The sequence below is a fragment of the Cavia porcellus genome, unplaced genomic scaffold (genome assembly GCF_034190915.1).
Source record: "Cavia porcellus strain 051 isolate PalLab524CR breed Dunkin Hartley unplaced genomic scaffold, mCavPor4.1 scaffold_5, whole genome shotgun sequence".
NCBI lineage: Eukaryota > Metazoa > Chordata > Mammalia > Rodentia > Caviidae > Cavia > Cavia porcellus.
Window position 1 is genome coordinate 15,037,682 of NW_026947488.1, and position 23,949 is coordinate 15,061,630.

The following is a 23,949-nucleotide window of genomic DNA, read 5'->3' on the forward strand; positions in this document are numbered from 1 at the left end:
TAACAAACAACTTGAAATTTCCGAAGTTACAGAAGCTTGATATTAAGGTAGCATAGCAAACCCTACAGGCACATAAAAATGCCCCCTGGTTTTCTGCTAGAAATCAGTCAGCTTTATTATGATTGTTAGCATCATTATCGTAAGATCCAGCCTCTGAGTTCAGAATCACTAGAAAACTCACTTCCCTCCTTTGGGAAAATCACTTACTCTTTTTGTGCCTCAGTTTCTTCAACCATAAAATGGGGATAATTCTATTATCTATTTCACTGGGTTGTTATGAAAGTTAAATGAGCTCATAGTAACAAAGCACAGTGATCCTTGGTATGCATAATGCATGCTGGAAACATGCTTGTAATACAAAGCACTTGTGTATCACAGTGAGTTTCCCATAGGAAACAATGAAAGCTCAGGTGACTGGTTCCACGACCAAAAATACAGAAAAATGATGAGAATCCTTTCATTTATACAAAGTAATAAGGAAAATACAAAATATAAACAGAAACAAACAAATTAACCTGCACTTCCATTTGAAAACCTTCATGGCTAGCATGAGAGAGGGGACGGTTATTGTGTAGTATGACTTTCACTGGCACTGTCAGAGTCACTGCTGCTGAGTGGGCAGTTTACCAAGGAACCTATCCGGTGACACTTGCTTTGGCCTCCTTTTGACTATTGTGTGGAAATGTGATGCCCTCCCCATTTTATGTCTCTCCCTAATCTCATCTGAAGTGAGAAATCCTCTGCCTTTTTCTCCTCCTCCTCCTCCTCTTCTGCAGATAAGAGCTCCTCCCAGCCTCTTGCTGTTAGACGCTGATCACCTGTGAGGTTTTACTGTACTTAGAAGAGTGCTCAGTGCAGAGTAAGCACTAACTTGAGTGCTTGTTATACTAAGTAAATAACAAGTCAGATACTATGCTTACTATGTACTCAGGCCATTTTTACATGTGCTTGTTTGCACCTTAGCACAATCATTTAAAGAATCCAGAACCAGACAGGTTAAATAACTTGTGAGATCACACATCTTGCCAGGGCTGCAAGTTTGAATGTGCACACAATCTTTCTTTTTTCCTCCTTGTAGTCCAATCTGCTGGTCTTTCTGCCTAAGAATGATTTCAGAGTTGCACATACCTGTCAAGGCCACTGTTTTTTGAGCCTTTTAAAAGATCTTCAAGGACCCACAGGGGATTCTGATCCTAATCATTAAACCATAGCGTCCTCCCTGTAAGCCATGACCCTCCTATATAAAAAGCCGTCAGGAAAGGAGGGTCTGGCTGAGGTTGGACAGGTGAGGGAGGGAGGGAGGGATCGGGCTGGCAGCCCAGGTCCCCTCCCCACGTCCTGCACAGTGGTCGTAGGTCCCCTGGTCCCCTTGGGGATCCCTATGGGACACAGCCTGACAACCGTTGCATTGGGTGACTTCTGGGTTCCACCACTTCCAGCCTCTCGTGCTTGATGCCACCGAGAAGTGCAGCTGGCACACACTGAGGTGTCCACCAGGGACCCGGCCTCTTTTCTAGGTGCTTTACTGATCGATTTCTTTTCTCCCAACAGCAGTCCTCTGGGCCGTGTGTTAGCGCCCTGGCTTTACAAACAAGGGAACTGAGGCCTGCAGGAGTTAAGTTTCTTGCCCAGGATGGCAGCTGGAAGGGATGAAGCTGGGCTGCACCCATGGCCTGACCCCAAAGCCTTTCCTCCTCACCCCCCATCCTGCCGCCTTGGACCTTGGCTGTTGCTGGTCCCTGGTATCCCTGGGAACCTGTGTTTCCAAGGAAACGCAGCTTCCGATTCCTAAGGGACTGGGGAAGTCCCCTTAGTGTCCCAACAGAACCCCAGGAGGCTAGAAGCTTTCCTCCTTCATGAAGCTGCCGGACTTCCCCACAACGCCGGGCCCCGAGTGGCTGCGGGGTGCTGGCTGGAAGCCTGGCACTGAGAGGCCAACCTGCGGGAAGCTCTTGGCGTCTGTCCCCTCACCCAGGTCATTAGCATTCACCCAGCAGCCCTCTCCGTTTAACTGAACACCCTGCTGCTGGTCTCTGTGCCACAGCCGAAAGTGCCCATGGTCCATTTCTTCCTTGGAGTACCCCTGGCTGGGGGAGGGCTATGCCAGGCTGGCCAACAGAGCAGAGATACAGCCAATCCCATCCGTCCCCCAGGACTTTCCTGGGGTGAGACAGTTTTAAGCATTTGTGATTTGAGCATTGAAGGCAATTTTTAAGTCATATAGTAGGAGAGAATGCATTATTTTATTTTCATAAAGACCATATGGTGCATGCGTGTGGTGCATGCCTGTAATCCCAGAACTTGGGAAACTGAGGCAGGCAGATCGCCAGGAGTTCGAGGCCAGCCTGGGCTACACAGTGTGTTCAAAGCCAGCCTGAACTACTTAATGAATCCTGTCTCAGAAAAACAAAAAGAAAAACAATATGGTTATTCTAGAACCCGTGATAAAATTTTAAGTTCTAAAAAACAGTAAATATTCCATTACCTATAAAAGAAAAGTGTAAGTTTTTTATGATAAAACGATTATGGTGGTGCCAGAGGGTTCTGGGTTGGTAAAAGGACTGTAGGACTGTGGTGGGAATACATTTAATCCCAGCGTTAAGAGGCCAGTCTGACTCTGCCTTGCTCGTTTCTTAGCCTACAGCTTGTTATTTCTTGTTGTTTTCTTGTACTGGGAATTGAACCCAGGACCTTCACACTAAACTACACTCTCAACCCTTTTTTATTTGTGAGACAAGGTCTAAATTATGCTAAGTTGCCTAAGCTGGGCTCGAACTTGTGATGCACCTGCCTCCGCCTCCCAGCGTGCTGGAGTTACAGGCAGGCATCACCACGTTCCTACCTCTGTTACTTTTGTGGAAAGATAAATTTAAAAACCTGCCCTTGCAGCTTTATTGCGGTCTTGTCGCGTGGCACCACCAGGGGGCAGCATCGAGAACGAGTTGACATCGCAGCTTTGTGGTCGTTGTGAAGATTGGGGGATCTGGGTGGTTCAAGGATACAGTACCCTGGATGGCAGGAAGGCCGAGGGGAGGGGGTGTTACATATTATATACTGGTGGCTAGAGGGATTCCTGGAGGACTCAGCAGAGAGAGCACCCCAGGTTCTCTGCAGCGCTGGTGCTAGTGGAGTGGAGTGAACCCATCCTGAGCCCAGCCTGGAGGACTACAGGCCGCTCTGGACATTGCTGTTCGTTAAGAGGCAAAGCAAAGGGCAAGAGTGGGGCCCGCCTGTGATTGCAGCCACTCAGGAGGCTGAGCATGGAGGAGGACAGCAGGTTTGGCCCAGCCTGGGCAGCTTTGTGAGACCTTGTCTCAAAATAAAATTTTAAAAATAATTGGGGATATAGTTCAGAAGGAGAGAATTTACCCAGCATGCACGTGGGCCTGGGTTCCAGCTCCCATACTAGAGAGAGAAAGAGAGAGAGAGAGAGAGAGAGAGAGAGGTGGAGAGGCAAAGTGACAGACCACTGGGTCTGGAGGAGATGCTGAGTGAGTAGCCTGGAGATTTGCAGAGCTAGAGATGTAATTCAGGCACTACTTTGGGGACTCTGGGCAAGTCACAGAACCTTCTGCTCCTTGCTCAATCGGGGACAGTAATGTTGACCCTACTTCATGGTTAGGAGGACCCAACAGGAGCTGTAGCAGAGTCTGCCGAGCCAATGACAAGGAACCACCACACAGTGTTAATGTTAATGTTTGCCTTATTAGCATTGTGATCAGTATCCTTATGGGTAATCACATTGTCTTGCATATATATGTATGTATATATATATATATATATATATATATATATATATACCTACTTTATTTATATATGATATATAGGGATATTACATAAACAATATATTTGTTGCATGTTGATGTTATTGTATAATGATGAATATTTTACATGTTATTATTTGGTTAATTAATAAACACCATTGGAGGAATAAGATTTACAACAAAGCATCTGACTCCCCTTTCCCACTTAAGTGGGAGCTTCAGGGTGCTAGGGCCAAACGGAAGCGGTGTTTCTGATCCCTACCAAAGGCATTATCAGGGACCCAGGGTGGGCCTCCGGCCTGCTGCGCATGGCGGGGAATCTGAGGCTCAAGGGGGGAACCTTGGATGCGTCCTATCCTCCTGTGGCCGGATCCCCCATCTGTGAGGGCAACACTGTCCTTGTTAGGATGCACCCCGACCCTCTCCCTGGCCTGGTGCTGAGTGTGACAGCTGCCCCTGCCCCGCAGGAATCGGGGCTCTCGGTGTGGATTGGGGGGCAGCTGCACCCACTGGAGAATGTGCCCCCGGTCCTGGCAGTGATGCTCATCACCATCGTCATCGCCTTCTTCACGGAGTTTGCCAGCAACACGGCCACCATCATCATCTTCTTGCCTGTCCTCGCGGAGCTGGTGAGGGTCCTTCTGGGGGGTGAGGGGGGCCCCGATTCGGGTGCATCCTCAGGGGCCGTACTTGCCATTCCTGTTTTCCCAAATGCATGGAAGTGTCAGAGCCTCAGTGCCATTTCTTAAACAATAGAGACATTTTTCTGCAAGAAACGCATAGACAGAACCGATATTTTCAGTGTGTCACATTCCCTCAGTCACCCATGGGACAGTTTTCTGGGAAGACAGAAGTTGTCAAACCCGGATTATGACAGACGTCTTCAGACACTGCCAAGTGTTCTTTGTGGGGACAGATCACAGCTGGTAGAGAACTTCTGCTCTAAAACCACCAGCCCAGGAGGCTCTCATCAGGGAGGGCCTGGAATGATTGATCCAGACCCTTTTTGCTGGCGGAGAAAGCCATGCACCGCTTGGTGAGATCTGCAAACCTGACACCAAATCCAGACACAGAGAGCAAAGGTGGAAAAGCATCAGATCTCTCGTGTAAATGGAAATGCAGCTACTGTAGCAAAGTGAACCCAGGATTGCATACAAACAATACAGCCCAGTTAGGCAGATTTTATAGCAGGAATTTTCCAAAGGATTAACATTAGGAAACTATTAATACAGTGGCTTTATATGTAAACAGATTAAAGAAGTTCAAACCATAATTATTTTAATATAATCCAAAGTTCATAAAATTAAACCGCTGTTGCAAGTACATATGTTTGGTATCCAGTCAGCAGCTCAATCTGCACCACCTTTTGGGAAGGCTTGGTTTGCTTATTATGGACATCATTTTTCAGTGCAGAGCACACTTGTTACTTTTGCAATGACTGGCAAATGTTCCATTGTAATCGGGCGGTTGTAGGTTTATTTAAGCAATCTGCTCCTAGTAGTCACATATAGGCATCTCCAGACTGTTAGGTGACAGTCCCATCTTGACTTTGTCTCAGGTTTGTGTCCTTGATTAATTCTAGAGAAATTTCTACAGCAGAGTCCTAGATTAAAGAGCACGTGCACTTAACTGTTGTCAGATATCAACAAAGGACATCCCAAAGTGGCTCCCCAATTTACTCTTCCAGAGCTGGGGGGAGTGTGAGGCTTCACACCCTCCACGTGGAACTGGATTTAATCAGTCAGATTGGAGGGGCCTGGAAATACAGATGGAAGGGGCAACGTTTTCTGAAAGAGACACTTGTGGAGGACACATTCTTTGAAATTCTACTTCTCATCAGATTCAAGACATGTACACACAAAAGGGTGATGTGGGTGGGAGCTTTTGGGGGAAATAATATATTCTGAGGACCCCCCAATGTATTCTGCCTTAAGTGAACCATTAGCAACATGGTCAGTGTGACGTGGGTGAATCTAGCCATCTGGAGAGGTGGACAAATGGTGGCCCACTGCTGGAGACCAACCCACAGGCATGCTTCCTGCATGCGTTTTGAAATGGGAAATTCTTGACAGTGGACGCTGTCGTGAGCTCTCCTGTCTCTGAAATCCAGGCACCCAGAGGCACCTGCTGGGACGGTTTGGCTGAGGAAGGACCAGGCAGGGCAGTGGTCCTGTTAGAGCCCTGGCTCCCAGATGCAGCATCCCCTGGGGAACTTGTGGGAGATAAAAGTCACGGGCTTCACTCAGACCTACACGATCAGGATCAGCTAGTCTTGGGGAAGTGGAGTCATCATCTGGGTTTTCGGGGCATGCTGGGTAATTCGGATGCATGTGCACTTGAGAAGGAAGGTTCTGGATAAATCGCCCCTGGCCTCTCTAATGAAACTGAAGTGTGGGCCTGCAATGTCACTGACCTTTGCAATGTCTCTCTACCTCCCTGCCTGGATCTCGGCTGGTCGGCTTTTCTCTCTGTATTTCTGGTTGCATGTCTGTCTCTTGCCTCTTATATGTCTTTATTGCTCTCTGCCACTCTGCCGATCTCTGTGCCTTTATGTCATGGGAACTATCTGACTCTCGCTCTTGCTGGGGTCCCTCTCCGCCTGTCCATGTCTTGTCCCTGCCGCCTGGCCAGGCCATCCGCCTGAGGGTGCACCCGCTGTATCTGATGATCCCGGGCACGGTCGGCTGCTCCTACGCCTTCATGTTACCAGTCTCCACACCCCCCAACTCCATCGCCTTCGCTTCTGGAGACTTGCTGGTCAAAGACATGGTGAGTCTGGGCATTTCTACCAGTGGCCTGGGACAGTGGGGGGGGGGCAGCAGGACCCTGACCTCCCCAACCCACCCCAGCCTCTGGGCGGGTCATTCTGAGTCGGGGCTTAGGCAAACACGGATGAAACCCTGTAGGCTGTTACCAGAAACGCTGCCTGGTAATGACTTTCCATGGTTGGCTTCAGAGACAGGGACTTGCCCGTCTGTTTGTCTGTCTGTCTGTCTGTCTCTGAACATGACTCTGTTTTCCGGCTTGTTTGCCAGTGCTCCATGCCCAGAATCTTTAGGAGGCAGGGGAAGCAGATGCACCAGGGATTTAGAGATCTAGGACTGGGTCTCATTGCCAGGGGGTGAGATGGGTGAAAGCTGAGGTTTGGGCAAGGCCACCCCAACACCTCTTAGAGGGCCACCGACAACGTGTTCCTTTCCGCTAGCCAGGCTCCCTACCACCTGAAGCTTTTCCCTCTCCAGTGTCCTGAGCTGCCCACAGCCCAGAAGTGCCATCTGCCTAACCAGGCACAAGACCCCAGCGAGATGAATGGCTGAAGTGCGAGCAAAATAGAAGAGAGGCAGGACAGGCAGGAGGAATGGATGATGGTCCCTGACCATTCCTGGCTGGGTTTACGCTGCATGCACTACATGCTTTGACCACCAGGGGCAGCAGAGCCATCTTCAGGGAGGCGTTTGCTACCGATGAGACAGACATTGGACAAGATCAGCCGATGTTTCTAATAATGTAGATTTCGCTATTGCTAAGTGCTAGGAGGGAAATAAAACATGGGGCATGGGGCATGGGGCAGAGGAAGAGGATGATGGGGGCCACCTTAGGTAGGGTGGGCAGGGACAGCCTCTCCCAGGAGGGGACATACGAGCTGGGAGCGAAGTGGGAAGCAGCCAGCCTTGGAGAAACCGACCCAGCAGAGGGGCACAGGGCTGGAGCAGGGAGCAGCTCTGTGCGCTGGGGCTGTGGCAGAGGGGAGCAGGATGGGTTACAGACACGGGGATGAGAGGGGGACACAGTGCAGGGCACAGGCCTGCGCACTATTCAAACCCCAGTGGGAGGCCTGGATGGGGTTGTACGCAGGGCTGTGGTTGCTTTAACTTCTGCCTTACAGGATCGCTTTGGCTGGTGAGTAGGGAGGTTGGGGCAGGAGGGACAGGTGCGGAAGCTGGCAGGCTGCACACAGCTCAGGTCTGGGGAGCAAAGAGACAGCGAGAGGAAGGAGAGGCCCCCAGAGGCAGAGTTACACTCCATGAGCTGGGGAAGGTGCCAAGAGGCCGCCTCAGGCAGCCGATCCCTGAGCCTCCTTCAGGGTTTGCCGCCCAGAGTAAGGGCTTCCATGCTAATTACAGCAACACTATGGGCCCAGCAGGAATTGGAGCCAGGCTCCCAGAGCCCAGCCGGGACTGTCCCCTCCCCTAAAGGTGCCAGGGGCTTCAGCCCCTCTGGGACAGGGAGGCACAGCACAGCACGGCACTTGTGACCTTATGTTTGTCCTCTCACCTTCACGGTGCTTGCCCTTTCTGTGACCCATCCTTCTATTCGACAATTTTGCTAAGTTGACTTTGTGTGTTTTTAAAAACTTAAATAAGAATGTGTGGAAAGAAGTTTCCAGTGCACTCATGCACAGAAAACTGGTGGTACGTTCAAAGAAATAATAAAAAATAAGTTAGATTTTCCCTGATGACAGTTCCCTGGAAAGGTACCAAACCTCTTTCCCTGTTGCCAAGGGCAGCAGGCAAGGCATTGAGAAGGCTGAGGCAGGAGAGCGCCAGGGAGACTGGCACTGTGAGCCATGGGCTCGTGGGAGGCCTGGGCGGAGAGTCCTTCCCCACCATGGGCCTGAGCCTGGGGGAGGAATGCTAACAGGAAGCAACCAGAAAACCCAAACGGGAGCCCGAGGTGGACTGAACAGTACAAGAGACCAACCAGGGGAGGGGACAAATGGACCAGAGCTTTCCAGGTGCTTGCAGAGGTAACATTTTCAGAGTGAAAATTAATTGGACCTGCAGGGTGTGTGTGTGTGTCTATACAAGCGTGTGCTGTATATGTGTGCATACATTGCATGTGTCTATACGTGCTAAATGATTACTTTCAGCTGATGTGACCTTGGGCCACCCAACTTATTCTTCTGTAACAGGCAGATTGATAATGACCTTCAGATGGCTGCTCTCACATTTAAGTGATGTAACCCTGTGAGAACTGCAGGGATGTGCCTGGTACCACCCAGAAGCTCTCAGCGAGCAGGGATGCTTGCGGCTCCCTGTGAGACAGCTTTGGGTGGTGTGAGATAGAAGGTTCTCGGGCATTGACTGACCTGGGTTTGTAGCCTGGCCCGTCACTCCCCAGCTGCTGACTTTCCAGAGAATGATCTCCTGCCTCTGAGCCTCAGTTTTCCCAGTGGTGCAATGGGCCTGTGCCAAGCCCCACTCAGTCTGAGCTCTGTTTCAGGTAAGGACCGGCTTCCTGATGAATGTGATGGGCGTGCTGCTGCTCAGCCTGGCCATGAATACCTGGGCGCAGAGTATCTTTCAGCTGGGCACCTTCCCAGACTGGGCTGGTAACCACTTGGCCAATGTCACCGTACTGCCACTCACCTTGGGGAATGACACGCTGCACAACCTCTGACAAATACACACTTCCAGGGGATGCCCTTCGGGCCGGGCAGATATCCAGGGGCACAACAACCTGCTGCTAGGACCTACAAGATGGTCAAGTGATTCCCTTCTGTAACCCAGCCTCGGCAGCACGGAGACCTCTGGGTCCGCCAGGCCTTGAGCCTCCTTGTCTAGGTCACCTTCCCTTTCTCTGTCACGCCGTTCAAGGCCCAGTTCTGTCCCAGATCTGCCACCTCCTCTGTGCCGATGAGCTCCTTTCTGTGGCCTGTCCTGTGGGTAAAGCATCAGAGAATCCGAGTCAGCCGCACTAGCGAGCTGGAGTGGCATCTGTCTTGGACACGTGGGACAGGAAACTGTATCCACCCCCCGCAGTCAGTCCTCACTGACTCCTTCAAGGTCTCTCTGGAGAGACCGTGTGGTCTCTGAGGACAGCTTTACCTACAGAGCCCTGAGGGCTGGAATGGTCCAGACCAGATGTTGGGGCGGTTCCCGGCTTCGGTGGGCTCTGCTTGGCTGGCGCCTCCCTGCACCAGCTGTTCAGGCACCACCCCTGGGGATACCCAGAGCAGGGGTCGCCCCCAAGCCCTGGGGACAGACAGGTGACTTCCTGAGGACACGGGGCTGCACAGCCGCCTTGCTGACCCCTGGGCTCCCCAGCACACCTGCGAACATCCCTAGCCCAGACCGTGATGGTTCTTCTCCTTGTCAGACCAATTCTGGGCCCGGGCCTCTCACTGGTGACCCGTGGCTCCTGCAGCCAGGACCTCCTGCATAGACCCTAGGGGCCTCTGTGGCTGTGGTCACCCTGTTTTTCTTTTCCTGGCAGCTGGTCCCCATCTTGCCTCAATGGTAAACATGTCTGATTTACAAAGGTCCCAGTTTCAGGGGTAAGAAAACTCGAAAAGTAAATCGGGCCTCCTAGAAGCCCATGGTGAATGTCTCTGGCAGGCAGCGCAGTTTAATCCTCTCGCAGCGATGGGGAAGCCCAGACACCCCGCCAGCCCGTGGCTGGAGGTGGGGAGACCCCGTGGACTCCGGCACTCCCAGCTCCCAGCAGAGGCGGCCTGCAGCCCCGCGCCTGCGCAGTGAGGGGCACAGGCACTCCAGAAGCTTCTGCCAGAGGGGTCCAGGCAGCCCAGCATCGGAAAGGAGCAGCGGGGTCCCGCTTCTCCATTCTGTGCCCTAGGGACCAAGGGTCCCTGAGGAGCGCCCAGTTCTGGCCCCGCACCTCTGAGTCAGGGTGTTGGCCTGCTGGGGTCAGACACAGGGCCCTGAGCTGGAGATCAAGCCCCAGCTCCTTCCTGGGGGAGCAGCCAGTATTTAATCACATTCTCTGCCCATCTGAGTCGGGGGCGCCCTCCTGTGGGACAGGCGGGGACAAGTTCGTGTGAAAAGAAACTCGGATTTGTGAGCAAGAGTGTTCATGATTCAAATATTTGTGATCAAAAAAATGCTATGAAATAAAGACTGTTAATCAACACCAGAATGGGAGACTGTTTTTCTAAGCCCAGCAGCCCGTCAGAGCCCCAGATGCCTGGGCTCCAAGCTCCATTTCTTTTGCTCTCTCCTCTCTTTTCTCCTCCACATACTCATGCTCTTCTGCCTCAGGCCCTTTGCATATGCAGTTCCAGAACACTGGTCCCAAATATATGCCAGGCTCCTGCTTTCACTTTGTTCAAATTCCTGCTCAGATATCACCTGCCTGGGGACACTTCCCGGACCACCTTTGTGAGGTGCTGTCCTTGTCTCTCTCCGCCTCTGTTTGTCTTAGCACTTAGAACTGTGGGTCATGTAACTTCTTGTTTATGGCACCTAAAGTTAGAAAAATACAGACTTTATTTTGTTCCCAGCTGTAACTCCAGGACTTGGACCTGTCTGGCACACAGCAAGGGTTCAGTGTGTATTGGATGCACAAATCTACACCGGGTGTAGGAGAAGCAGGCTTGCCAGCTGATCTGGGGTCTGTTTGGCTCATTTCTATGTTACCTCATTCTCCCATATGTTCATTCAATAAACCTTTACTCAGAAGCTGTGACATGCTGGTTCCTGTCCCCTCCTACCCTGGTGGAAGAGCCAGGCAGTAGGAAGGCAAACAGATAAAGTGACTCTTGGTCATGATTCAGTCATGGTAAGAAGAAAATGACCACTGACCCTGAGGCCAGGGTGGTCGGGGAGGAATCCCCTGAGGAGGCAGCCGGGGCTGGGACCCGGAGAAATCAGCTGACGCTTATTGCTGCATGGAAGGAAGAGGGGAGGTCTGAGTGGAGCCCGTGAGGAGGGAGGTGGTCTCAGTTTGCTGTTGCTTGAAGCTGGACCTTAGCCAGATTTGGGGTACCCTGTTCTTCTGGCTGGTGACCAACCCTCTCTGCCCCCCCCAGAAACCTCCTGTCCCTCCCAGGACTGTTCCCCTGCTTGTGGCTCCTGTCTGCGTGGAAGGGCTTGGCCACTCTTGGGCCGAGGGAAGATCTGTGGGCTGAGGTTGGGCACCATTGTGATCCGCTGGTGGCGGTGTAGGAGGAAGTGAGTGGTGGTGGGCTGGGGGTGCCAGGTCATTGGAAAAGTACCCTGAGCTTATCCGGAACCCACAGGCAGCACCAGAGGTCAGAAAGGACAAAACCTCGCAAAGCAAAAATCTTTGTTTTGCTTTCTGTGGCTGCCTAACAAAGCACACCAGCATTTCAGGAGTGAAACAGATTCTTTGGCTCATCTCTCTGCTCTGGATGGGGCGGCTGAGTCCTGGTTCTAGGTGGTGTGGTCAGGGTCACTGGCTGCACCTGGGATGTCCAACACTCTCCAGGGTCCCTCTTCAGGCGGCTTTGCCAGGACCTGCCTAGACCTCAGTGTACAAATGTGGACTTCAAGGAGGAGGAAAGCTACCTGAAGTCCCCTGGGCCTGGACATGCAGGTCCCAAAGGTAGACCCCGTATGCTGGTGGGAGGGGCAGTATCCGACCTGGAGGCGGTGGCAGGTGCAGCCACTTCTGGAAACCATTTACCTTCACTCTGAAGAGGCCGTGTGAATGGCCAAAGCCTCATGAAGAGACCCATAGACCCACAAGGCTACGATCAGAGATATGCCAAATAAAATAAGATTCAGCCACAGGTCACAATATCTACAAAAACTAGACAGGTGGTCAGGGATGATGGTGAGGTGTGACTCAACAAACCCTTGGGTTCTGCTGGTGACCCTCATGAGTGACAGTCTGCCCAGCAAGGGGGCTGGCACCAAATAAGGGAATGTGTTAAGAGTCTCCCCCAGTGGCCCGGTGATGCAGTTCTGGGGTTCAGTCCCAGCAAGTCACTCCCTGGGTCCCTGGGGAGACAGTGGAGGAGGACATCCAGGCCCCTGCTGCTGGACATGCTGAAGAGCTGGAAGCCCCCTCAGCGACCGCAGTGGGGGAGTATTTAAGTGAAATCTTGGATCTACACACTATGGAAAATGTAGCACCTGGACGCAGAAACACAGGCACCCAGAGCAGTAGATCAGGTACGTGTATATTCCGGTATTCAGGCCCAACAAAGGGGCAGAGTCACATGGGCAAAAGAAGGGAAGCTGGGGCAGGGCGGGGAAAAGAAGGTTATCAAACAAGGAGGTCAGAATGGCACTTTGGACCCTGGCTCCTTCCCTAGTGTGCTGTGTAACCTCGAGTGCTGAGTGCTGAGTGCTGTGTGCTGAGTGCTGAGTGCTGTGTGCTGAGTGCCCTCCACTGCTTGGGACTTCAGTTTCCTCCGCAGATAAATGAGGGCACACAGGGTCCCAACAGGACGCAGCAAGCTACAATTGATTCAAGGAAAGTTTGTTTAGGGCTCTAAATACAAGGTATGAGCCTCTAGAGCATAAGATGATCACAGGGGAAATGCAGAACCGTGGTGCGAGGAGAGAGTGAAGGGGATGGGAGAGCATGTTCCAGCCCTGGACCTTAAAGGAGAGAATCATTGACAGGAGGGGGCCAGGACACACAGAGCCCAGGACTCCGGAGGGAGGGAGTCATTCTCCCTCATTCTCCCATGGGGGTGGAGTGAGTTGGGGTTCTCCAGACCAGCAATCATGCGTGCGTGTGTGTGTGTGTGTGTGTGTGTGTGTGTGTGTACAGCACTCCCTCTTATCTTTAGGAGATGCATTCCAGGATTCCCAGTGGATGCCCAAAACTGTGGACTGCACCACACTCTTTGCCTGTGATAAAATTTAATTTATAAATTGTACAGTAAGAGATTAATGAAACCAACTATTAACAGTACTATAATAAGGGGTATTTAAAACTTACAGATTGCCTATTTGTAAAAATTTTTTTCATATATTTTTGAAATGCAGTTGATCATAGTGTATTAGTCAGGTTTTCATCCCTGTAACAAAATGCTGAAGACAGTCCTTTTAAAAAGAGGAAAGGTTTACTTAGGCTCATAGTGTTGGAGGTTTCAGCTGGCAGTCAGTCCATATGTCATGGCAGGAGCATCTGGCAGAGGAAGCTGCTCACCTTGTGGCATCCAGGAGCCAAAGAGAGAAAGAAGATGAGGAGCTGGGGTCCCAGGCTCCCCTTCAAGGGCCCCCAGGAGCCTGACTTCCTCCCATGGGCCACCCCACAAGGTTCCAGCGTCTCCGAATGGTGCCACTGACTGGTGACCAAGCCTTCAACCATGGGCCCTTGAGGGTACACATATTCAAACCGTAGCGCATGGGTAGCTGAAATGGGGGGAAGTGGAGGTACAGATAAGGGAGAACTGAGAGAGAGAGAGGCTGAGCGTGGGGTCCGAGTGAGCCCACACCGGCGGGGATGTGAGCAGGCCAGGACTCGAGAAAGAGGTGGGCTAAGGCTGCCCACCGCGGGGCTTTCCCGGCTCCAGTCTGCTGATTGGGTCAGATCCCGCCCACTCCGGAGGGCAATGCACTTTACTCCATGTCCATGTGTTTCAACAGTAATTAATCGCATTAAACCACCCTCACAGAAACACTCAGAAACACCTGGCCCAAAAGGCCAGCACCGTGGTTCAGCCCCGACATCTAACACAGCCCAACACAGGCTGGAGGGCAGCGGGCCCTCAGGGCAGCCTCGCCAGGCCCACGCCTGTCCCTCCCTGGGGCAGGGGGACCAGGAGCAGGTCCGGAGAACAAACCACACAAATGCAGTGCGGGGTGCAGGCCCCACTGAAGCTGCTATCTGGTGGTGCCCAGCTGCACATCCAGCCCTTGGGGGGCTCCGCCTGCCTCTCCATCAAAGAATTCTAGATTATTAATTGGCTGCTAATCTTTAAGGTTCAGAAGCTTTCACCTAAAAAGCTGGATCTCTGCTTCTGGAAAAGAAAATGCTAGAAGATCTAGCCCTGTGGCTCCCTCACGGCAGTAACTACCTGGAGCTGGGTAGTGGGGTGAGGTGGTAAGTCGAGGCAGGGACTGTCTCCCTTGCCACCGTCCCGCCCTGCTTCCCACACTGGCACCTTCCCCACCCACGAGGGCGTTAGAACCTAAGACTCCTACACCATCAGGAAGGTCCATCTGGCAGCGGTGGACACAGTTCTAACAGCCTGGAGCGCTGCCCAACAGAACCACGTGCTGACCACAGAAATGGGCCACCTCTGCCCAATGCCGTAGCCCCTGCGAGGTGCAGCTACTACTGAAGGCGTGCACGTCTCACGGGTGTGCAAACTGAGGCACGTCCTGAGTGCAAAACACACGCCAGGTTTTAAAGCCGCAGTGTGAGAAAATGCAAGAACGGTAGCCTATTAACAGTGTTCTCGTGTTGAAAAGTTAATCTTTTTACTATAAGAGGGTGAGTAAAATATTTTGTTAAAAGTAATTTCAGTTTTGTGTGCTTATTAGAAAACAGTATTACGTGGTGCCTCGCCTGGCGGCCCCCAGTCTTTTCCTGGCGGACACCGATGTCTGCATGCTCAGATTTTAGCTGCCTGGCTGCAATCTCCAACCGTCTGGACGGTGGCCACACTCTGCCCACAGGCCGAAAACTCCTCTCCGGCCCGATCCCAGGCTGCACTGCTGGGCCGGCCTGGGGCTCACCACTTCCCCTCTGTCTTATGGCTCTGAATCCTTCCCCCAGAAATTCCCCTTAACACAGCTGGTTCTGTTGGTGATGACTCAGAAGTCCCCTCCGGATGTTGTAGGCCTTGAGGGCAGGCCAGCCTTCTATGGGCAGAGGTGACTGCCTACATGTCCAAGAAAAGCTAAAAATATCTTGTACCCTTCTCTCTTCCCCCTGAGCGTCCAGATCCTACGCATCCACCAGAGGCCTCCTGGAAGAAGCCTTCACGGTCTCAACCAATCAGCTTCCTGTTGCTCAGCAGAAACTGGGCAAATGCTGGTGGCGTCTTCTGGGACCAGGCCAACACCTTGGTATTTCTTATGCAACAGGACCCAGGTCGTGGGATACTTACAGGGTCGTCTTAGAGCCTGGACAAGAGGGTCCCAGCAGGCTGGGTCTCACTCCAGCAGAGCTGGAAACCAGCCAGGGGGAAGCAGGGCCGGGGAAGCTGTGCTTACTGAACTCTCTCTGCACATTACAGGTGACTCCTCAAACCTCCCTGCCACATAGGTTCTGTGTTCTTCTCGCTATGGCGGGGACACACATGCTCAGAGAGAGGCAGTGTCTTGGTCAAGGTCACAAGGCACAGTGATTGACAAAGCTCCCTTTCCAACAAAGGTCACCCTTTCCGAAGGTCACACTTTGTAGTCACCTGCTTCCTCCAGCCACCCTGCAAGACACAGGCACATGGGGCTGCCGCTCCTGAACAACCTTGTATGTCTGGTTCCTGCCAGTATGGCAGCTCCTGGCTTCCGGGGTAGGGAAGAGAGGGCTCAGAGCCTGGGAACACAGTGAGCTCTCTGGGTGTCTAACCACAGGTGTCTCACTCAGTTGCTGAGTGGCCATGACAAGTCACTTCCCCTAACCAAGCCACAGGATGCTCCACTTCAGGCCGGAAGCAGTAGCCCAGGCAGCATGTCCTTGTAAGGAAAAATGACCAGCAGTCCGAATGCTACCTGGCTGCCTCCCCTGCCATCTGTCTCTGGGCTGGGGGCTCAGAGGAGGACCCCTGGGGTGCAGGTCGAGCTGGAAGTGACGGGGGCAGCAATGCTGGGGGAGGAGCCCCGCATTCCAAGTGGGAATGGACTCCAAGGACGGCCTGGAAGTGGGCTTGCAGAGCAAAGGGCTGCAGAAGGGATGAACACGGAGCTGGCATGTTTTCAGCTAATGTCGCAGGTCTGTGAACTAGCCCTCCACTGCGGGAGTTGGGCGAAGCACAGTGGTAGACCCTGGCCTCTGATCTTAGCTTAGATCTCATCTCCTGTGGGTTCTCAGTCTCTAAGTGTCAAGCATCAGGCTCCCCTTGGGACACATAACTGCAGGAGGCAGGCAGGGCAGAGTCCTAGTCTTGTGCTACTGCTAATGAGCTGTATTACCAGTTTCCCTGAACCTCAATTTCCTCCTCTGCAAAATGGGCTAATTCTACCTTCCTTCTAGTAGGGTTGCAGAGGTGGCTTGGCAATGTTTCTCTCCTCCCACACCTTCCCCTGTCCCTGCCTACCATGAGAAGAGGAGGCAGCTTGCCCAACCCTCAGGAGGTGGCCCCAGGCAGGGCGGGACAAGGCAGCCAGGAGAGCTTCATTAAAGGGTAGAAAAGCAGAAGCAGCGGGGCTTCCCAAGTCCCAGCGGGTGCCCCACTTCCTCTCCACCTGGCACCCTGCCGCAGACTACCTGCCTGAACCCACTGCTGCTCCAGACCATGAGGGGCCTCCACGGAGCTGTCGAGCACCTCATCAGGACCGGGTAGGTCTGGGGACTTTCTAGAGGGCCACAGGCAAGAAAAAGTCAGCAGTCCATTGTGATAGGTATGAGTCCAAATCCCAAGCTCTGCCCTTGGGTAAGTCCTTACCTCTCTGAGCCTCAGTTCTCCTATCTGTAAAATGGGAATAATAATAATAATGTCGATGAAACTGTTGTGAGAGGTGAATGAGAAGATGCATGCACAGGGTTGGCTCAGAGTGAGTCCTCAGGGAATGGCAGATAGTTCCTTTGTCAAGTAAAGTGACAGAGACCCCAGCACGGACCTCAGCACCAAACATGCCATACCGTTGGCTTTGAGTTCTTAAAATCATTTCTATTGCTAGTTACCAACAGCTACCCTGTTCCAAATGCTCATTACATAGCAGGAGGTGTTTAGCTCGGTTTTACCTGCCCTGGAGGCCATGCCCTTCCCTGCTGGGGTGCACACCGGCCTGCACAGTGGAGAGAGGCTCGGCCTGCAGGGAGCGCACCCGTACCAGAGGAGCAGTGGTCTAGATGCAGTTGCAGAGCCCAGAACTCTAGCCCAGATCCCTTTGTTTCTCAAACAGAGTAGAAATTCAGATTTTAACGTGAAACTTCCTATTTCCATATAGAAGCAACACACACACACACACACACACACACACACACACACTGTGCAGCAAAATACAGTGCATTTTCACATCAGTCAGCCCTTGGGCCCCAGGACTGTGACCTCTGCTCCAGCCCCTCTGGCCTGATGGATCACAGCTCCCCAAGTTTCAATACCTCAACCCTGTTTCCTAAGGATGCCACTCAGAGCTCAGGACCTTTGCACGTGCTATTCCGCTTTCAGTTAGGGACACTCTCCTGCACTTAAGAACTGATACTTGCCTTGCAGTCCCAGCTCAAATGTCACCTCCTCCAGAAGCCTCCCTGACTCTGTCTCTTCCAGGTGAAAATCGATGACCCTCCACCCACCCTCCTCAGTCCAGGTCCAGAGATGTTTTGGGTTTGGATTGGTGTGTGTGTGACACTCAGGATTAAGTGTAAGGGTACTCTACCACTGAGCTACATCTCCAACTCTTTTCTTTTTTTCTTTTGAGATGGAGTTTCACTGAGTTTCCACGCTGGCCTCAAACTTGCAATTCTCCTGCTTCAGTCCCTGAGTAGCTGGGATTACAGGTGTGCACTGTGGAGCCCAGCTGAGAGTTCTTTTTTGATGGGCCTACACTCTGACATCCCATTTAAATCTTCCAGTCTGACCGTGAATTCCTGCAGGAGATTGCTCACGAGTTAACTCATGCCCAACACACAGGCAATGATCTGACACTTTCTCCCTCATCTTCGAGGATCCATCTCCTCCTCCAGCACCCTGCTGTCGTGGCTTGCCTTGCTAACCGTTAGTCTGAACCAGCAGGAGGGCACACCGGTGAATGCTGGCAGAGCAACCTCTTCTCACTGTGTCTTTGCTGTTGCTCTGTGCTAGGGTTATTTCCAAAAGATGAAAAATATTAACAAAAGATGAGAAATATAAAATAAAAAGCGGCCTTTATTCTGAGAACAGGGAGAGAGATGACCGGCACCCCCACCGCTGGCATCCAGCGATCTCTCTGACACGTGGCGTGGGGGCCTGTAAATAGCCTCAGTTTGGGGTGGAACCTAAGGCGGGCATTAGGGATGCACAGGTAGCCCATTGGTCCTGGGTTTGGCGCCATATGTAAATTTCCAGGGGCGGGAAGATGGCGTCACAGGTAATTTCCTAGGGGCAGGGGAGATGGGGCTTCCTGCTTCCGGTTGTGGCTTTCCTGGCTACAGTGTCCTACCTGGGCCAAAACCCTTTCACTCTGAAGCATAACTACGGAGCCTGGCATGTTGCCTGTTTCACCATTTCTGCTTCTCCAACAGCTAGCACTTATCTCAATAAATATAAGGAAAACAGAGCAGAAAAGGCTCCTCAAAGGCCACCTGGGCAGCCCTCCCTGCCCCTAAATTACTGAGCAGACACCGAAGTTCATCAAGAACTCGTTCTTTCTGACTCTCTCGATCATACTCTCTCCGCCTCCCTCCTTCTCTCCCTCCCTCTGCCCCTCTCCTGAGTTTCTTGCTTCGTGACTTTCATCTGTTCTCTTGGGCCAGCTTCCTTCACAAGGCTGTAATTATAAAATCTCAGGCAGCCCCAACATTGACCCCCACAGGAAGTGCTTGGGGCTCTTCCCTGATAGCTCCAGTGAGAATAATCCTGGAGAAGGCTCTGATTGGCTCAGTATATGTCACATGGGTATGGCTGGGTGACTCTGATTGGTCCATTTGGAAAGTGTTCCTGCCTGTATAGCTAACAGGGTGGCAGCCTGCCGCCATTGGGCGGTGTGGGTGCATAGGCCAACTCCTTCCTGTCTCACCCCCCTGAAAAAGCATCTCCTCTTTGTGTACAGGTGGAGGTTCTGGCAGTTGGGGATCCGAAAGGCATGTGTCCCACTGCTCGCTGCCTGGGATACCTTCTGCCAGCCTGTCCCTGCCAACCATAGCCAGCTGCTGACCCACCTCCTCCTGTGCGGATCCTTGGCAGTCACTGCTGCAGGTCTGGCTCATCACTGGCTTATGTCTTCACGGCTTTATCCACTGGAACTCTCAGCCACAGTGGCTACGGTCTGTGGCCTCCTGGTCTTCCTGGCCCTGGGCCTGGTGCCCCCCATCCGCTGCCTGTTTGCACTCAGCGTGCCCACCTTAGGCACAAAGCAAGGCCGTCAGCTGCTCCTGTCTTACAGTACTGCCACCCTGGCCATTGCTGTGGTGCCAAATGTCTTGGCCAATGTGCGTGCCACTGGGCAGGTGCTGAGATGTGTCACTGAGGGCTCCGTGGAGAGTCTGCTCAACACCACTCACCATCTGCATGCTGCGTCCAGGGCGCTGAGCTCCGCAGGTCGAGCAGGCAGCCGGGGCCTGACCTTTGAGATCCAGGGCAATGGCTCTGCCTTCCAGCTTCACATGCTCAAGGTCGCTCAGCGGGTCCAGGAGGATTTCTCTGGCCTAGAGTCTCTGGCGCTGGCAGTAGCAGTGGGTACCCAGCGGGTAGTCACAGGACTGTTTCTGCTTGGCCTCCTGGTGGAGTCAGCCTGGTACCTCCATCGATACCTGACGGACCTGCAGTTTGACAACATCTATGTGACACAGAGACTGGCCGAGCAGCTAGCCCAGGCCCAGGCCACACACCTCATGGACTCTCCACCAGCCTGGCTGCTCCAGGTGGCCCAGCCAAAGCTGTCACAGGAAGAGCTGCTGAGGTGTCTCCTAAAGCTAGGACTGCTTGTCCTGCTCCTGGTGGCCACAGCTGTGACAGTGGCCACAGATTACATGGCCTTCCTCCTGGCACAGACAGCTGTGAGGTGGGCTCAGAAGCTGCCCATTGTGCCCATCACACTCAGGGTCAAGTACGATGTAAGTAAAATGGTGGGGAGATGGAGCAGAGTGATTTCTCTTGACTTCATTTACATCTTACCTGCCTCCAAGTTGCAGCCAGGGGTCCTGGGGCATCGATAAATGAAATCCTCTGACCTCCACAGCAAGCCTAGGAAGGGGATTTTTGTTTTCAACTCTGTTGCAGGTGAAGATGCTGAGATCAGACACCTTCAAGTGACTTATTCCAAGGTCACGCTTCATAAGTAGCAAGATGTCCTGACCTCATTTTCCTCATTTGTACAAATCAACCAACCCTCTGTACCCTAAGCTATGTGAGTCTTAAAATGTGATAATGTCTCTAAAAGTACATGGTAAATTGCAAGCCACATAAAAGATGTTTCATAGAGAGTAGCTACTGATATTTCATTTGGATCTCCGACTGGATAAAAGGCTCAGAAATGGTCTCAGTTGGGAGTCGGCCAACTGTGGCCCTCAGGGCAAACCCAACAGTCGGTTTCAGGTTTTGTCAATAAAACTTTATTGGAATGAAGCCTTCCATCTGTTTATGTCCTAGTGGTGGCTGCTCTGTGAAGGCACAGTTGACCAATCACAGCAGGGACTGTGTGGTCCACAAAGCCTAAAGCATTTACTCCTTGAATGGAAATATATAAAATGCTTACTACTACCTACTGTTGGATATATTTATTCACAGATTAAGGTTTGTGTTTCTCAGTCTTTTCTTTTGTCACAATCGTTTTAATAGTGAGTTCTCACACAAAATTCTGTTGCATAAAATATACCAAAACATCAGAGCTTAAGCTAATTACAATACTAGCTTATGTTTATCAAGTGCCAATTATGTACTAGAAAATTAGTTTTTGAATTGTAAGTAATCAATTTAGGTGGTCACAGCTTCTTTTTTTAAAAACAAAATAAGTTAGAAAATTATCAGAGTTTATTATAAGTGGTACAGATTTGTATTGTTTTGTGAAGTTTTTCTTCAAGTACCATATAATCTACGCTCAGAAAATCCTGTAAAATGCATTTCTTATCATGAGCCACACAAAAGATGTTTGCCAGGCACTGTTTTAAGTGTGTAACTGTGTTTCCTCATTTAAAATCTTAGAGAAAATCAAAGGTGTCTTTAGTCAGACATAGATGTGCATGCCTATTAGGCCAGCATTCTGGGAGACTGAGGCAAAAAGATCAAAAATTCGAGCCCAGCCCAGGCCATTTAGCAACAAAGCAAGACTCTCTTTCAAATCACAAAGAGGGCTGGGAATGTAGCTCAATGGGCTCAATCCTCAGTACCAAAACAAACAAAGGATGAAAGCTAAGGTCCCATCAATCCAAAAGCACCCTAGTACTTTATGTATCATTAAGAAGAAAATGCTGGCAATTAAACCTTGAGATTATGCTTCCTTATCAGTTAGCACTTTAATTGTATGTGTATAAAATAGTTCACTTATTATTATTTAACACAGATGTTATTTTGCTAGATCTGTTAGTTCACTTTGGACCTCCCTGCCTCCCTGGACGCCCCTCTTCCTGGCTCTGATGTCCCCCAGAGTCTGTGGGATCTAACGCTGCCAAGCAGCATTTGGAACCCACCTTGGCTGGGACTGTGCTTTTGGATTCCTCATCTTTTAAATGAGGGTCAGCTTCATAGAACTGTGCCCATCTGATGGACTAGCACCTCCTGAGGATTCATAAGGCTCACTAAGAGTAAATGCTAGCTGGGCGTGTGGTTTATGCCTGTAATACCAGCACTTTGGGAAGTTGAGGCAGGAGGACTCAAAATTTGAGCCCAACTTGAGCAATTTAGCGACCAAGGGAGAGCCTATCTCAAAATTTAAAAATGTAAAAAACACTGGAGATCTAGTTCAGGGCGAAGGCTGTAGGCTCAGTCCTCAGTGCCCAAAACCAAGCAAGCAAACAAACAAATGTAAATGCCAATGGTTCCCTTAAAATACTCTGCTCAGAGATGGTAATAGCATGTGAGGTGCTTTTTATTTGGCAAGAGTTCCCTTTCAGCCTGGTCACATCTGGCCCTCCCCAGACCCCAGAGCCAGGAGGTTATTTCTGTACCCATTTTGCACGGGAGCATCTCTGCAAGTCTCCACAGGAGGCAGGGAAAGTCGGTGGCCAGTGGCCTCTGTTGACCGGCTTTTTCTCTTTTTTGAAGGCAACGTACACTGTCCTGGGCTTCATTCCTTTCCTCTTCAACCACCCACCCCCTGAGAACCCCTTCCTCTCGGAGCACAAAGCCTACTCCTGGGAGCTCCGCCTCACCTCTCGCGACTGCCCCCTGCTGCCGGCCCAGCGTCCCTGCACCGCCTCGGCGCTGGCCGCCGGAGCCCTGCAGCTCCTGGCCGGCTCCACCGTGCTGCTGGAGACCTACGCCCGGCGCCTGCGGCACGCCATCGCCGCCTCCTTCTTCTCCGCCCAGGAGACCAGGAGGGTCTGCCACCTCCACGCCCGGCTGCAGCGAAGACATGACCGGCACCAAGGCCAGCAGCTGGCCCAGCCTCCTTCCCCCCTCTGACACCTGGGGCTGCCTGCAGAGTAAGAGACCAACTGCGTGCTGGACTCCTCGAAGAACAGAAAACCTTTGCAACAGACCCCAGTTGCAACCGTGGCCCTCTGATGTCTCGGCGTGACCTTGGGTGTATCACTCCACCTCTCTGAACCTCTGTTTCTAAATCTATGTAATGACTGCATCCTAGTAATGATCCTGAACCACTCTCCACACGGGAATGTGTAAGGAGATGCTGGGCTTGCAAGGCCTGGAAGGGCGATGTCAGGGCAAGGTAAGAAGTGAGACAGCTGCGGGTCCCTGCAGGCCACGTGGAGGTCGGTGGAGTCTCTCACCTGCATCCGATGCTGCGCCTCGTAGGTGGAGACTCTGCCTCACCTGCATGCTTCTGGAACTTAATAATACGCCTTTGAACTTACGTATGTAGACAAAACTTTCTGTTTTGTAAATAACTGTATTTATTAAATCTTAGGTGAAATGTTAATTCTCTGCTTTGAATTCCTTCAGGGGCTTGCCGCCTAGAATTGCCAGCATTAACAAAAGTAGAGGAGGCCAGAGTCAATTTGAATTTCAGATTAATGATGAAACACTTACTCTCCCTGGATCCCTAGCTCTGGCTCTGGACCCCTGGCTGTGACTCAGGATCAGCCGCACACAACCCATTGTGTGACCTGACATTTTCCTATTGTCAAAAAAGAAAAGAAAAAGAAAGTTACAGCAAATGTGGCTGACATTCTTGATTGGCATTTATTAGAAGTATTAGAATCAGGCAACATCTATCTTATAAAATGAAGAGTTCCCATGGGCTGGCAAAAGGCTCCGAAAGGGCTGAGGAAAGCAGGAACAGAGATCAAAAAGTGGTTGGTGCGGAAACTGTATTTAATTGTTGTAAAGCAGCTACATTGTTTTTTAAAGGGATATGAAAAAATAAATATGAATTTTCAATCTCTTCGTCATCAGCTCTGCTCTGACAGGAGAAAGATGCCTCACTTGCTAAGTCAACCTGAGCAACAGGGAAATAAGAAAATGAAAAGAAATGTGAAACGCTAAGCTGATTTAATTGGAAAAGAACCAACATGGGCCAATTTAAATATTGTTGTGGTTTAGATC

General features: G+C 51.4%; 2 protein-coding genes across 8 annotated transcripts in view; both read left to right on the forward strand.

The window, feature by feature from the left end:
- Positions 1-10,640, forward strand: part of Slc13a3 (solute carrier family 13 member 3) — a 93,283-nt gene extending 82,643 nt beyond the window's left edge. For all 7 annotated transcript variants that reach the window (XM_063248245.1, XM_063248244.1, XM_005002804.4 and 4 more), the window contains 3 exons: positions 4,232-4,393; positions 6,396-6,533; positions 8,988-10,640. In XM_063248245.1, the coding sequence (XP_063104315.1) occupies positions 4,232-4,393; positions 6,396-6,533; positions 8,988-9,164 (477 nt within the window). In that variant the 3' untranslated portion in view covers positions 9,165-10,640. The remainder of the gene's footprint in view (positions 1-4,231; positions 4,394-6,395; positions 6,534-8,987) is intronic.
- A 180-nt stretch (positions 10,641-10,820) lies between these two features.
- Ocstamp (osteoclast stimulatory transmembrane protein) lies at positions 10,821-23,784 on the forward strand. Its single transcript, XM_063248248.1, is given in 5 exon segments — positions 10,821-16,928; positions 19,340-20,342; positions 22,489-22,822; positions 22,825-22,948; positions 22,950-23,784. Coding segments are annotated over 5 exon segments (1,623 nt in total). The 5' UTR covers positions 10,821-16,884; the 3' UTR covers positions 23,068-23,784.
- The last annotated feature ends 165 nt before the right edge of the window (positions 23,785-23,949 follow it).